At 39.8% G+C, this 15,160-nt stretch overlaps 2 protein-coding genes across 2 annotated transcripts; both read right to left on the bottom strand.

The window, feature by feature from the left end:
* Nucleotides 1–222: 222 nt before the first annotated feature.
* On the bottom strand, nucleotides 223–5,340 carry sff (sugar-free frosting). Its single transcript, XM_069046295.1, has 14 exons — nucleotides 5,206–5,340; nucleotides 4,856–5,152; nucleotides 4,207–4,301; nucleotides 4,071–4,156; nucleotides 3,882–4,022; nucleotides 3,685–3,835; nucleotides 3,422–3,637; nucleotides 3,176–3,375; nucleotides 2,769–3,124; nucleotides 2,380–2,721; nucleotides 2,164–2,330; nucleotides 1,828–2,014; nucleotides 1,431–1,594; nucleotides 223–1,381 (listed from the first exon to the last, which is right to left on the bottom strand). Exons 2-14 carry the CDS (start codon nucleotides 4,944–4,946, stop codon nucleotides 1,154–1,156), a joined length of 2,424 nt encoding a protein of 807 aa, XP_068902396.1. The 5' UTR covers nucleotides 4,947–5,152; nucleotides 5,206–5,340; the 3' UTR covers nucleotides 223–1,153.
* A 6,442-nt stretch (nucleotides 5,341–11,782) lies between these two features.
* LOC138128222 (fatty acyl-CoA reductase wat-like) lies at nucleotides 11,783–13,569 on the bottom strand. The gene is made up of 6 exons (XM_069044412.1): nucleotides 13,381–13,569; nucleotides 13,080–13,328; nucleotides 12,879–13,033; nucleotides 12,718–12,827; nucleotides 11,981–12,668; nucleotides 11,783–11,931 (listed from the first exon to the last, which is right to left on the bottom strand). Exons 1-6 carry the CDS (start codon nucleotides 13,567–13,569, stop codon nucleotides 11,841–11,843), a joined length of 1,482 nt encoding a protein of 493 aa, XP_068900513.1. The 3' UTR covers nucleotides 11,783–11,840.
* Between the last annotated feature and the right edge of the window lie 1,591 nt (nucleotides 13,570–15,160).

The following is a 15,160-nucleotide window of genomic DNA, read 5'->3' as shown; positions in this document are numbered from 1 at the left end:
CTCTCAACAACACAAATTCTTTTGTTTTCGTTGGGAGTTAGCTCATTTTAGTTTGAAATTATCACCGTTATTAGTATTATTATTGTGGGGATTATGTTGTGGTGATCGCGCTGTTGTTTCGGAACATATGTTGCTTGATCAATTCACGAGCTTCCGGCGTCCCCCGGCAGGTTCCGGTGAGTCAGGGTCGTCTTCGGGTGAATTGGAAACGAAAAAGGGCCGTATTGTGCAAATTGATTTATTTATCACAATATTATTTACAAGCACTTACACATAAACTATATTCACTTTAATTCATTTATTATATAAAATAATTCACTATAACACTAACGTACGTGTGCAAGAACAGAAACAAACAGTGTCAACTGAAACAGGTAACTTGTCATTATTCTTTTATAAACGTAGTCAATAAAATTGCAATTAGAAAGTAATTTACACGAGCATTGAATTATTTACAAAGGTACAAGTGTCGAGGGGTTGTCTCCCCTCTGTCAAACATAACTCCGGAACGTTACGTATTTTTTGACGACATAATAGGTAATCAAGGAGAATAAATATTGAGCTGCTGATAAAATTGATATGTCGATACACAAGAATCGTCAGATCAAGCGAAATTATGCGATTTGAAATGTTTAGATAATTCTATAAATCCTAATATTATTTGACAATGGCCGGCAATTTCTCTAAATACAATTTTCATCGATCAACCAATCGGATAAGTCGTAGGTTTGATTTTTCGTGGGAGGGGCCAGTGAGACTCAGCATTAAGTAGACTTAAGTAGAGTATATATACAGAATGTCACATTTTTCTCCTATCTACGCACTTTTTGGGGTTAGTTTGTATCTTTTTTGACAGTAACGGTTACGCCATTTATTCAACTTATAATTGTTCAACAATTTTCTTTACAACTACACTGAACAATATCCAAAATCACATAAGCTTCCAGCGTATGTACAAAAGCAATGTCATAACAATCTGCCGAGAGAACACAATTTCATTTAATAATAATGATGCTAATAGACGAGGCGGGGGCGGCGAGACGCGTATATGATACAGTCGCGGGCGCTCGCCTGCCCCGCCCGCCGCTCCGTATACGAGAGGGGCCCGCGCGTCGCGACACGTCGGACCACCCTGTATACACCGCCGCCCCAATTACGCTATGGAACTGCCCGACATGGTCGTTATGCACGTCTTTTCGCACGAATCCGTGTTCTCCGAGTTGGACCTGACGGCTTTGGGGGTGCCGGGGGTGGTCTGTTCGATCGACTCGGTGTTGTTGTTGGTCGAGGCCCGTCTGGACACCTCCCGCGTCGCCGTCCGCACGTCGAACACGCTGCACTCGCTCTCCAGGTCGCTGCTCTCGAGCTGCAGCACGTTCAGCTGGAAAAGACGCGTCAGACGGCGGAAACACGAATCGGGGGGGTGGTACCTGTCTCGCGTTCAGGTAGAGCTCGCTGGAGTCCGAACCGCAACTCGAACTCTCCGACAGCTCGGTGGCGAATTTTCTCTGGGCGCGGGGGCTCGGCGGCGGCCTCCGGGTGCACACTTGCGCCTGGATGTGCTCGCACACCCGCCGGAAACGGCGGATGTTGCCTGCACAAAAGTCCAGTCGTTGATTGATTCGTACGTTGTTTAAATAAAAGAGGCGCGAGAAGCGAAAGTCAGATCGTAGATCAGTTCAGACCGATCATCAACTGTCACTTGTCAAAATAAAATTCATCAAACTGGTTTTTAACTTTTTTTCTACTGTTTCGATTCTTGATTCGTTCGAACAAGTCTGTCAATGAATCTGTCGCTTTTAATTGGTGAATGAAGTCGGAACTCACCCGATAAGAGCGTGAAGGTGATGGCATAAAGGTGTTCTTTGCCATTGTCCCCGACTTGTTTTGTTATGGTGGAAATATCGACCTGAAACCGGACGTGGCGCTGGAACATGGCCGGCCCCGTCGTCCCCCTCTTGTACTCCACCCTGAAGGACATCGGACTAGAAACCGAATGGCTCAGCTCCGCTATCTGCACAAAAACATCCGACTCAAAAAACATATTTAGTATGGTGCGGTAATCTGGTGAGCGGCCAACTGACACTCCCCACAAAAACACACCAAACACGAGAGGATTTTGGAGCGGGTGGTAGAAATAGTGACAGGCAGTGCATTGATTACCGATAGAAAGGCGTGTATTAGGTCGGCTTTGACCGTCGCCAGCGGCTTCCCCTTGACCAGAATGGTGAACGTTTCGTCCTTCTCGGTCGTCATCAGGCTGCCGAACCAGGACTTCTTGGTGAGTTCCGGGGACGACTCCGGCGTCAAATGGACTTCTTCAGACGAGGCTGCAAACCTCGATCGGATTAAACGTCAAACGCGTTTCGAATATCTTACTCTGCAGTTTCCTTCTGTGGAACCTCGGTGAGCCCAGGAAGCTGTTCTTGATGGTGGTGAGTCTCGACCGCCAGTGGTGGCTCGTGGCGCCCGAGTGCGGCGACCCCGGGGGCGTCATTGGTGTCAAAATCGTAGGTCCTGAAACTAGACTGGAGGTGTCGCTCTCCGGCGACGTCAGCGTCGACATCACCGACGACGTGGAGGTGCCGCCGCTGCTGTTGGCCCGGTGGTGGGTGGGCGTCGCGGGGGCGGGGGTCACCGTCACATGGGTGTTGGACACGTGGGCTGAGGTGCGGTGGGCGTGGTGCGAGGCGGCGCGCTGCACCGGCGAGGACATCCCAGCTGGGGGAAGAATTGTTCACGGAGGTTTTTCATATTGGGCCACTTACAGTGGGTGTTGAGAGGGGCGGTGGTGCTGTTGAACAGGATCGGACTGGACGCCCCCGACGATCTGGTAGGCGAGTGCACCCCCAGGCTGCTGTGGGTGCTCCCGGTGGAGGGGCTGCGGCGCGGGTGGTGGCGCTTGTAGTGGGACCGTCGGGGGGTGAGAGGAGAGCCTTCGCTGATCTGGCCGAACTGGAGACCACTCTGCCCGTTCACTCTACACGTGTCGATTCGCTTCTTAGGGGGGTCCGACGTTTCGGACACTCTCATCCTCAGGATCGAGTCGGTGTCGTCTTCGTAAGCCGGACGGCGCCGCTTCCGCTCCAATAAAAGAAAGTAGATCACTTTTTCGGTGTTGTGACTAGAAAAAATCAAATTAGTGGGATGCTTCGCCCGACGAGGGGGTCACCACCTTGGACTGAGAAGGTGCTGGATCAGTTTCTCCTTCTCCTTGAAGCATCCAAGGCTACAAATGGCTTGAAGGACATCGGGATCGACCGCCTCGATCGAGGGGAGGACGTGAGTTTGGACCACCTCCATCATGGGCAATTCGAGTTCTAGTTCACCCTTACCCCCAGCTGTCACCCATGGGTGCTTGTTGATCTCGGTCAACTAAAAACTCGTATTAGTTGGGGGGTGAGAACGCGCAAGAACTTACAGTGAGTCGTTTGTCCGGATTCACTTCGATCATCCCTCTCAGCAAGCTTTGACAATCTGGGGGGACAAAATGGGGTATGTGGAACACACCCCTTTTCACCTTCTCCAGTAGCTGTCGAAGGTTATCGTCGTCGAAGGGCAGCGCCCCCACCAGGAGGGCGTAGAGAATAACTCCACAAGACCAGACGTCGGCCTTCCTCCCGTCGTACTTCTCTCCCTGGAAGGCAAAAGTCACGTGAAATTTTCCCCACCGGGGGTGGTTACCCTGATCACTTCGGGGCACGCGTAGTGGGGGGAGCCGCAGCTCGTCTCCAACATGGAGCCCATCGGCTGTAAAGAAGCCATCCCGAAATCGGCAATCTTGATGTTGTTCTTCTCGTCTAAGAGTAAATTTTCAGGCTTGAGGTCCCTATGGCTGCTCACACCATTAGAAATCAATCGGACTCAGATCTGTCACTTACCAGATGGAATGGCTGTGGCAAAAATCTAGGGCGGAAATGATCTGTCTGAAAAACCTCCTCGCCTCCTTCGGGGTCAACCTACCCTTCTTCACCAAATAATCGAACAACTCCCCGCCGGAAACGTGCTCTAAAACTAGGTACCTGCAAGGGCGCGATTAGGGGACGCAAACACGGCATTCTCCGACTTACAAATATTTCTTATTCTCGTAAACGTCAGTCAACCCCAGGACGTGGGGGTGGTCGATTAGTTTCATTATAGCTATTTCACGCTCGACCTAGAATCGTGGGGGTTAATTACAGGGGGTGTGTTTGTTGTGGTTCTTACTTTCATCAGGACGCTCTCGCTCAGTTTCTCTCTGTTGATTATTTTAATGGCGACTTTTTTCCCGGTCACGCACTGGACCCCCAGTTTCACCAGACCTGAATCACATCACCCAAATGTAAAAGTCATGTCCCTCTCCCTATCAATTTTTTATCACCCACTTCGACACGTTTAATAATAAAAAATAATAAACAAGAAGCAAATTAATAAAAGGAGATGTCAAAATTTTCAAATCAAGTAGGCGCCAGCCATGTGTAAGTAAACAAGAGACAGTCGTCTGTCAAAATGGAAAAATGAGAAATTTGGAAATAATAAATGTGAGGAAATGACGTTTCATGAAGGGGAAAGATGAAAAATAGGGTCTGTCAAAATTCTTAACCTAAAAATTTTTTTGACGGTTTGTTTATGAATTGTTTATGAATTTTTTTGGGGGGTGATAATTTTTATGCTTGTTTAATTTTTTTGGATTTTTTTGTTTGGGGGATAGGGAGGAGTTGTGGTGGAAGGAAAGGCGAGATCGAGGAGGAAGGAGAGTGGTGGGAGCAGGGAGTAAGGAATGTTGTTGGTTGGCGTTGTGGCCTTTAGATAATTAAAAATTAAGGGTGACGTTGATCGGGGTGAAAATATGGGAATGGTGCGGGTGGGAACTCACCGGTCTGCCCTTTGCCGAGGGTTTTCTCCAGCCTGTAGGGCCCCACGTACTGGTGGATCTCCGGCGAAGGGTTCGTGTTTTCCTTTTGCATTTTTCCGGGCGTCGTCGGTCACAGCCTTCGTGATTACATGTCACAACAGTCCGTCCGCTTTTCCGCTTTTCCAGCACTCCGCAGGCTTTCCATCGAGATCGTTGCACATACCTCCGTCCGAAAGCGCCCCCGTTTCCGGAAAGAAAAGCGTCTTTCCCCCTAGTCGAGCCGACTGGTGCGGATTTTCCGACGGTCCATGGTGGTGTCTACAATTTTGACAAGGATAATTACGACGGGACCGCGGGCGCGCCGCCCTCACCGCTCGGATTTCCACTGTCGACGGGTGCAGCAGGCGATTTACACTGCGGCGGTGGCGGCTTTTCTTGACATTTTCGCACGGTTTCAGCGTTGGACACGGCCGATTTTCGTGCTGGTTTACAGCGAGGGGTGGGCAAAAATCAATATTTAAGTTAGAAAACCCGAGCGAGGCGAAAATCCCCAAGTTGGGGGAAAGCTCCATGCGAACGGAGCGCGTGACGTCATCGGATGCGGCGGCGGTGCCGCAATCGGCTATTGTGTTCTCGTTTATTATTAAGGGTGGGGGCGGCGGAACGGGCGCCACAACACGAATCGATCAAAATCGCACCACAAAAATTACACGTTCAAGACAAAATGAAGACGTTAAAAAAATACAGTCCAAACAGTTTTTCCCTTCAATTTTTTTTAAATCTTTTATTCTGTTTCAACATTTTCGTTCGTTTTTAAAAAAACATTTCTTTTCAAAATTTATATTCTTTTTCAAAATTCAAATTCATTTTCAACATTTTTATTCTTTTTGAAAATGTAGATATGTAGGTATACATATTCCTTTTCAACATTTGTTTCTCAAAATCTATATTCTTTTTCAACATTTTAATTCTTGTTTAAAATTCATATTCTTTTTCAAAATGTATATTCTTTTTCCAAATTTATATTCTTTTTCCAAATTTATATTCTTTTTCAAAATTTTCCTTTACAATTACCAGTCCTTTTTGGAACATTAAACAAGGACCAGAGGCAAACTATGTGTCAAACTCCATTTTCCAAATATAAACGGAACTAAATCGTCCAGATTTGCACCCTCTTGAGTGTAGATAGTGCCCTACACCTACTTGTAACAAAGCGAACGAACGATTTTTTTTCATAAGTGGCAAGGGGCGTCCCCATCATAACAAAAGAGTAACTCTTGAAGTTCGAGGGGTGTCTTTAGTAACTTACTCTTTGTTTTGCGCTTTGAATCGCAGATTGTCGCGCTGTTTAAGGGTGTCTCACCTTAGATCCAGCAAGGCTTGTCATATAAGAACTGTACTGGAAGCTAACAGGAGTCGAGGTTGCGCCATATGGTAAGGTGGGACCATTCGTGGATGATAAAAGTGTGGGCAGAGTTCTTTGAGTGTAGAAAGAAATTAATAAGTAATAAATTTCCTTAGATACGTTTGTTTGTGTTGCTACAGGTACCACGGTATATTCCAGAGCCGAAGTAAAAATGTTTGTTTATTAATCACACTAGTGATGAAATGGATCCATTACAGGCAAATAATTGACACTGGCCCTTTGAGGCATCAAAAAAAAATCTGTCTTGATAATAATAAAATTTAGTACCTAAAATACAACTTCCCTGGGTTTTCCTCCATTAAAAAATTACGGAAAGATTTATAATCGTTGAAAATTGTTCCTACAAAATTCACAAATTATTGCAAAAATTGAAATATCAAGTGAAACAATTGTTTCCAATAACCAAAGATCACTGCCTACTTGGTTTTATGTTCGTTTATGTTTAATATATTAAAACAAAATTTTTTATTTAATTTCGTACCAACCACTTGCGTGAAGACATCTTCCGTTCATTCGCGCATTAATTAAAGGCACTCGCTCCTTCCTCGCTCGTGCTTTAAAAAATGCGCTCATGCGGGAACATCGTCTTCCCGCACTTGGTTCGTAAATAACTATTTCGGCTATTTCATTCAAAACAAGGTTTTGTCACTCTGGGTTTTTAAATCGTTTTGCGGATATTCATGTTTTGATTTATAGAACTTTCAGAAGCGTCTCGTTCGGGATGGAATTAAGTTAAATTGGACTTTATGAATTTAAAATGTTAACCACATTTTCGATTTATTCACGTCCTGAAGATACTGGGGTTTTAAGATTGTGACGTATTTCGAATTCACCCTGTATTCAAACTTTAAGTTTGAAACAGATTGCAATTGATCAAAAGCTTTTCCTGCCAATTCTTTCATTTCATTTGTAGCTAATGAAAAATCTCATTTGAGAGTTGTTTTAGTCCATTTTTTATTATGTACTCTATAAGCAGTAGGATTATCTTTAACACCACATCTAGATTTACTGATCAAAGCAAGTGTTGGTTGATTTAATGTTCCATCAGCCGGAAAATTATAGAATTCATGAAATCTTATTAAAGAGTCGCTTGTTTCATTACTCTCTAGTTGTAGACCTGAGTCTGCTTCAGCATGCGAAGTACTAGTCCACTTTGTGGACGCTGACGCTAAATACCCAAATTGTTCTAAATAATTAGTAATATTCATTTCCAGGCCTAATAAAGATGAAATACTGAGAAATAGTAAAAAATACTGGCAGACCGAAGTAATACATCTTATTTATTACAATAAGAATCATCAATTACCGTTTAAGTGAACTTTTTCTAAGTATTTTTTTCTGGGAAAGTAATTAAAATTACTGACAAATAAGTTCTTCTTCACGTAAATTTATTTCTTTTTCATTTATTTTTTCTACTTCCTTCTATAAAGTGTCACATTTTTCACTGACAAATAGTGTACAAAACGTCACTTTAAAAACGATTGTTCATTAGTCACAACTTGGTGTCCATTCGGGCGTTTTCGGGATATTAAACACGCTCGAAGTTTCTTTAAACACGGCTTGAATTTTTTGGACATATTTAGCTCTAGATCAAGTTCGTATTTTGACGTTTATCAGTTTCGCATCCGGCGTGCAAGAAAACGTCATTGCAGTGGAATAATTCGTTGTATTTTTCAAATATGGACCTAAAGCCACCAACAGTTTGTATCCTGAGAAATATATATATTCCTATTTGGTATGTTCATTTAGTTTGTATGTTTAAATTAACGTTTAATAAAAAAGTTGCTTGTTTCGTTTGTGTGTTCCATTTGTTAATTTGGTCGTAGAAAAAGTATAGTATTCAACTCGTTTATAAACTTCTCTAGACACTTGTTTATTAAACACTCGCTCCGCTACGCTTCGCTCGTGCCTAACATAAAACGCGTGTCTAAAGTGCCGTTTATAAATCTTGTTGCATTATATGTATATCATAAAAATCTTTGCCTTTGTTTTCATTAATTATTACATATACGTATGCAGTAATAACCACATAAACAGAAGAATTCATTTGTAACTATTCCACGTTCCACGCATAATTTTTTCTGCTACTTAATAAATATTTTTTACTTTTTTCTGGTGGGGAGATTCCAAAACTGTAAAAATATAAAATATTTTTTAAATATGGTTTGTTTATGTAACATACCCAGCCCAGCCATTACAATTAGATGATTGAAAATTAATTATACCTACCTGATTAATCTTTTCTAATTTTTTTTTGGTAACATGTCAATTGCAAAAACACCGCGAAAATTTGGTGAATTCTTCTCATTTTCCATTATATCAGATATTTCTATATTACTTAAGCCCTTTTTCCTATCAGTTTTATTCCTTGTCCATATGTTTTTTAATCTTTTTTTATACCATCTCCGAAGGCTTTTTGTGCTAATTTAGTACCTGCATAACCAGCTGCACCTAATCCCAATGCTCTAGCTACAGCTATTGCTGCAGGAATTGAAGCAGGTAAAAATCCACCTATCTGAGTTGGAGAAAATTTGATATCACAATATTTTTTCTTCTCTTTTTTACAATTTTTAATTTCACCAATCTGTTTTTCTCTTAATTTAATTGTTTTATTAGGTCTTTCTGTTAAATCGAATCTTAAATTACAATCTATTCTTTTTTCTTTACAACTTTGGAGTTTCTTTATTTGATAATGATAATAAATATATGTACTCTATAATCATTCAAAATTCAAAAAGAATTCCTTGTGGGGTAAATTTGGTCAGAGACAAATTACGGGCACAACAGAATATGTTGCAGATGTCAAGATGATGATAAGCTAACTCCGTACTTTTTTGTATCCATTTTTGTCTGGAACGGATAATAGCTATTTACAATCGAGTGTGGGAAGTTATATTTTGCAGCGCCAAGTTTAATTTGAAACACGACCCGCAGCAGAGTGTTTCATAAACTGAACGTTGCAAAATGTTTCACACACAAGGTATGTATAATGCTTTTCGGCAGACGTTTTTTAATTTAAAATGTTAAAAACAACTAGTACTTTTCGAATTTTAATGGAACGCACCCAAGAATTGTCAAATGTACGTTATCAGAATGTAGTTGCGGCGTCCAGAGAGTAGGCAAAGCGATTTCCGGAAAGATACCATCTTGGGCCACGTCAGTTATTAATCTACAGCGGAGAAATAGACAGGACCGGACTCAAAATTTTAGAAAACAATAAAAATATACGATCAATTATCTCCGTTAATACAAACATTTTACTAAGAAGATTTAGGCTAAAATTCTTAAGAATAATGTATAGTACCTCGTGTTACAGGGAACGCCTCAAATTCGAAAACACCCTGTATAACCGAAATATTTTTTAATAAGAGAGCGCAGAATAGTCTTATCTGCATCATCTAGTATACAAATTACTCATTACATGCTTTAATTTCTTTTTTGTCTAATTAATATCCAAATGGTATTGTATCAAAGTTTTCTAGAATAACTCTCTTGTCATAAACAAAACCAAATTCTTTTGTTTCTATTTTATTTAAAAGTTCTTTGGTTTTAGTATCTCTGGTAATTCGATGATATTGTGTACTGACTTTATTATCTTCGTTTTCTAAAATATAATTTTTGTACTCATAGCTCAAAAGAAATTTATTTTCCCGAACTCGTTAGGTAAACTATTTTTATACAAACAGACTTTTTTAAAAATATCTTAAAAATATACCAAAATGCATTAACATTTTAACTTTCTGATATACCTTAAAAACAGAGCAAAGTCGCATGTACTTATTCCTAATTCATTAATAAATACAGTTTTTACATCAATTTTACAGATATGTACTTAATAGTTACTTATGCAACAAGTGAGTAAGGTAATACTTTTTTTACGCGAAGGAAAATTTGCCGCTCGTGCGCAAATCCGCCGAGTAAAAAAAAGATACTTTACTAATGAGTTGCATACAACATTTTTTTGGCGCCCGTAAGTTTAGATAACAATTTTTTTGACACTCTCAAAATTTGAAAATTTTCTCCTGTGTGAGCCCTCGTTTTACTCGCGTTTTAAATTGGCCCATTCATGCCAAAAAAATCCCAATTTACATACAAACTCGTTAAGAAAACTACTAATTTAATTATGAATGAAAATTTTTATAATTGCGTTAAAAAATGACACGCTGCGGCACTTTTTTTAACGCAAAATGCGTGCAAAAATGAGCCGCTATGGCACTTTTTTGAAATGAAATGAAAAACTTGCACTTTTTTTGACGAAAAAATCTATCGATTTCCTTTTAAAATTGTTATCTTGGTACTGTTACACTTAAAAAAAATGCAAGTTTTGTCAATGATTCGATCATCGTGCGCACGACGTTTTCCGCCAAAAATAATAAAAGCCCGAATTGAGAGGGGCGAAACGATAAAAGACAGACAGGAGAGAGTGCGAGGAGGGGCTTTTTGGTCTTTGGTCAGGGAGGTTAGATTTGTACGGGTGCGGGACTGTGAACGGGGCTGAAACGGCGAGTGGTTGAACGGCGAGAAAAGGGTGTGGAGACGTGGAGGGTCCGAAGAGGGTGAGGCTGGAAGAAGAGTCCAGGAAGGCCAAACCCAGACGCCGAGGAGCGGATTTACGGATCCCGACGGAAGGTTCGCGGAGAACCGAACGCCGGAGTGCGGAGTCAAATTCCACGCCTGGATTTCGTCGTCCACCGTGGGCCCGAGGAACGTCCAGGTCCAAGGTCAGAGTGATAGAAAAAAATTTTAGTTTTCGCGAAGCCAGCGCGTCGTTTCAGGCAGAACGTTTTTTTTGTTCGGATTCGAGGTATCGCCTGCAAACGGCCGGTCAGAGCGATGACAGTTTTTTTTTTAAAGAGCTCGTGTTTGTTTTATTTCTTTATCTTTTGCGTCCTCGTCCGCCGCGCGACTTCCTTTTCTATTTTGAATTTAGCTTTTTTTTTTGGGAAACGAGGTGAGGCCCGAGGGAACGGTCCCGCCGATCGTGGGCGGCGTAGAAGAATAGCGTCGAGGACGATATCCGGCTTCACTTTCGGCTCTCCCCCTTTTTTTAAATTTAGTTTTTGAATTCAATTTACTTTTCGAGAGTTTTCCTTTTTTTTTGTCGCGGCGAGGGCACAACCCTTCATTTTTGTACATACATAATTATTGAGTGTGAGAAACGTTTTTATTATCAAATAATCAGATTTGTACGTGTGCACTCGTTTAAACCACTCGGAGTTTTCTTTCTTCCGATTATCACCACCCACCCCCACATTTAGGTTGTACTTTCGAGTAGTCTCCAGTGCATCTCAACCGGAAGTCTTTAAATCGTTATTTTGGGAAAATTTCACCATCAGGGAAAATAAATAACAATACTCATTTTCTAGGGAGGTATCGAAGAAAAATATGTAAATATTCTTAGTCAAAAATACAGTGTTGTTCAAAATTGTAGTACACAAATTTTTGCCAGATTCAGATTAGCTAATTGGAGGTTTTCGTTGTTGGTTATAACAATAATACATTGATTGGCTTTATTGGTTCATCCTGTATATTGGTTAAACAATACGTCGTAGGGAGACAACAATTTGACACATTCACAAACTAGAAAATCGTTTTTACAAAAAAATTACAAACGAAATATGTTAAAATGAAACCAAATAGAGGCCAGAGCAGAGAGTGGATAATTTCAAATCTAAAAGAAAATTATTAGGTAATTTCCGGTAAAAAATTATCGTTATTACCTTTGCATCCGGGTCTTGGCTTGGGGTAAAGTACTCAGCGGATCCTTGAACCGATAAATCCTCAATCCTTTCTGCAAATTGCGAATGTGTTCTAACCAATTCACCTTACTCAAATCAAAACAGAACAATTCTCGATCTCCCTTGTCCATTTTATTCCACAAGTCCTTAACATTTTTATTTGAATAAGGCCAACTCCTTGTAGTGAAATATGCAGATTTTTGAAATATGCTGTTTATTTTTGTCATTTTAGAGAAGAAATGTGGCTTCTTGAAGCAGAGTAGACTAATAAAATCCATCAGAAGTGCTGGTAAAAAGTGGTACCAGAATGTCCAAAGTTTGAATTCATCCAAGCTTTCGACAATCTTGAATCTCGGCGTCCACACAGCATTGCTCAAAGGATAACGAGTCAAATGCAGAGAACAGTATGAAAAGAAATCGTAAACATTGATGGGATTGTCGTTGGATGAGATGTAATTGTAAACGGGAACTTTTGTGTTTTTATTGGTTAGGTCCCAAGCACTTGCTATGAGTGCTGCCACTGTCATGTCGACTGGAACAACCTCTAGCTTACGGTGGTAATCGCAAGCGAAAAGTCGACCATATCCTAAAAGTGCGAAACCAATCAGGTTGCAAGGAGCGCCCAAGGAATCCTTCCAGTATTTAATTGGTTCCATATAAGAAGATGTCACTAGAAATGTCCGGTCTTCCTTATTTTATCAAAACATTTCGATATCTACCTGCTCCTGGTCGAAAAATTCCAACTGGTAGATCTTCAGAATTATCTTTCACCAACACCTCAGATAGTGCTTTGGTGAAGGTGTAGGTATTAGGCCACGCACCTATTATACTTGATTTTCATTAAGTATACTAAAGTGTGTATAATTTTTTTCTCACTTACTCAGCAGTTTTGCTGTGCGCTTCTTCCAACGACATGTCTTCCAACATGACTTCTACTTTTTTATAGTGTAAAGGACAATCGTACACGATTTCGTCGATTTCACCTTCGTGGTTTCTTTTCCAATTGCAAAATGCCGTAGAGACGTGAACAAACGACTACAAATATTTTGAGTGGCACATTAAAGTGCATTTCTTGTCTTACCTTCAAATGGTGACATTTCTTGCAGAACGACAACACATTCTCTGTCCCCTTCACGTTGACATTAAAAGCTGTTTTAATATTTTCATCGAAATTCACAGTTGCGGCAACGTGAAAGACTACGTTGATTTTCGAGAGTAACTCTTCACGACACTTCAGTGGTAAATTCAAATTGATTTTTGTGTGGTCACCGTCTAGTACGACCACACGGGTTTTGAAATCTGGACGTTCGATCTTCACCCTGTCGAAGAGCTAACAAAATCTTCTCTAACAATAATCGTCAAATTATCTTTCACATATTCACCGGAGCGTTGAAGATCTTCTCGAATCTTGTCTGTGCGTCTTCACCTTTCTTCGGACGTGTCAACACATAGATGCTTGCAACGTCGGTACTTCTCAACAGTTTTTCCACGAGGACTTTGCCTAAGAAACCGGTACCTCCAGTTACAAAAATATTCTGGTTGTTGTAGAAGTTGTTAATTGCGGATTGCATCGTTAACTCTTACTTTGACGAAAATGTCGCGAGTGTGTGTCTCAACGACTCAAAAGATCTACTTGAAGGAGCTGATCTTTTATACATTATCGTTTTATATTTTTTCGTGAAAAAAAGATTCTCAGCTCAAGGTGTGCAACTGATGACTGATAATTAAATTCATTAATTTTTTTCTTGAACAAAAACTAATTGTTAAATAAATTAATAACAAGTGGAGAATTGAGGTAAGTAAACGATGGAAAACAGTCATTTTACTAGGTAGAAATCAATAACGAAAAGTGCCACTTTATTAACTTGTTTGCAACAGTTTACTCGTCAGCAACATGTACTCATTAGAAACGCGGTAACACATTTTTTTTACGATTTATTTTCGCAATTATTAATTTTAAATGTTAATGGTAGGTACATACAGTTGGTTAAATTGTGAAACAAAAATCCACGTGAGTATGTCTAGTTTTCTTAGTCATTTTCCTATTTTCTATGCATTTTTTCAACCATAACATCAAAAAACAATATTGAATTTGACTTTTTACCCTTATTTTTAACCCCTTTTTTCTAACTCAGATTTTCCCAAAAACATCATGTTTTTAGAAAAATGAGTTGATTTTCAAGTTTTAGCTGTTGAAGTTTGTCGAGTTTGAAAAACAGCCCATTGATGTCTTTTCAAAAACACAAAAAATTAAGTAAATGACCTGTTTTTAAGCTCATTTTATCTACTGAAACATCAATTTTTTATGGAAACTACCCTATTTTTTATGGTCCTTTTTAGAAATGTGAGCCAGATTTTTATGCCAAAAATAAGGAAAATTACCATTTTTTATGATTTCTTAAAAAATGTGAGCCAGACGTAACAACTGAATCTGTGGTTTTTGTTCAAAATAATGCATAGAAAATACAGCGTGATTAACAATGACTGAGTCTGTTGGCAATGAAACAATTGCAAATACTGGTGATTTTTGTCTAGTAATTGGCATTGACCACGCACTGACCGGATTTTTTAACTTGAGATGACATTAAAAACATTCTTGGTTATGCAGGTTATGTTTATACTATTACAAAAATTAACCTTCGTTGGTAAATTTTAAATTTGCCAAATTTCATTGTTACCAACAGACTCAGTCATTCTTGATCACTCCGTAGGAAAATTACTAAGAAAACTAGGCATAATAATCTGAGTTAAAAAGTTACACATATTAGACTACTAAAGGACCTGATGGTTTTTTGTCATATTTTGATATGACAGACATTTTAGAATCAGCGAAGACTATGCTTAACAATTTTTTTTAATGGATAATAATTAATCAGTCAAAAACATCTTAATACTGTTAAACATTTATTCCTGTAAACCCAATACATAATAAAACCAAAAATAAATTTAACTAACTCATTCGAACTTCATCCTAATCCCAATAAAATAATTTAGAAAATGTAAAACTGAAAAGACTTAATATGCAAAATTAAGTTTCCAACTATGTATGTACTTATAAACAAAAACATCTTAATACTAATTAACAACATTTATTTCTATAAACCCAAAACATATGTAATAAGACCGAAAAATATTTTAACTCATTCAAACTATCGGGCTTTC

The sequence above is a fragment of the Tenebrio molitor genome, chromosome 4, assembly GCF_963966145.1.
Source record: "Tenebrio molitor chromosome 4, icTenMoli1.1, whole genome shotgun sequence".
NCBI lineage: Eukaryota > Metazoa > Arthropoda > Insecta > Coleoptera > Tenebrionidae > Tenebrio > Tenebrio molitor.
This window is presented reverse-complemented; position numbering and strand designations above follow the sequence as displayed.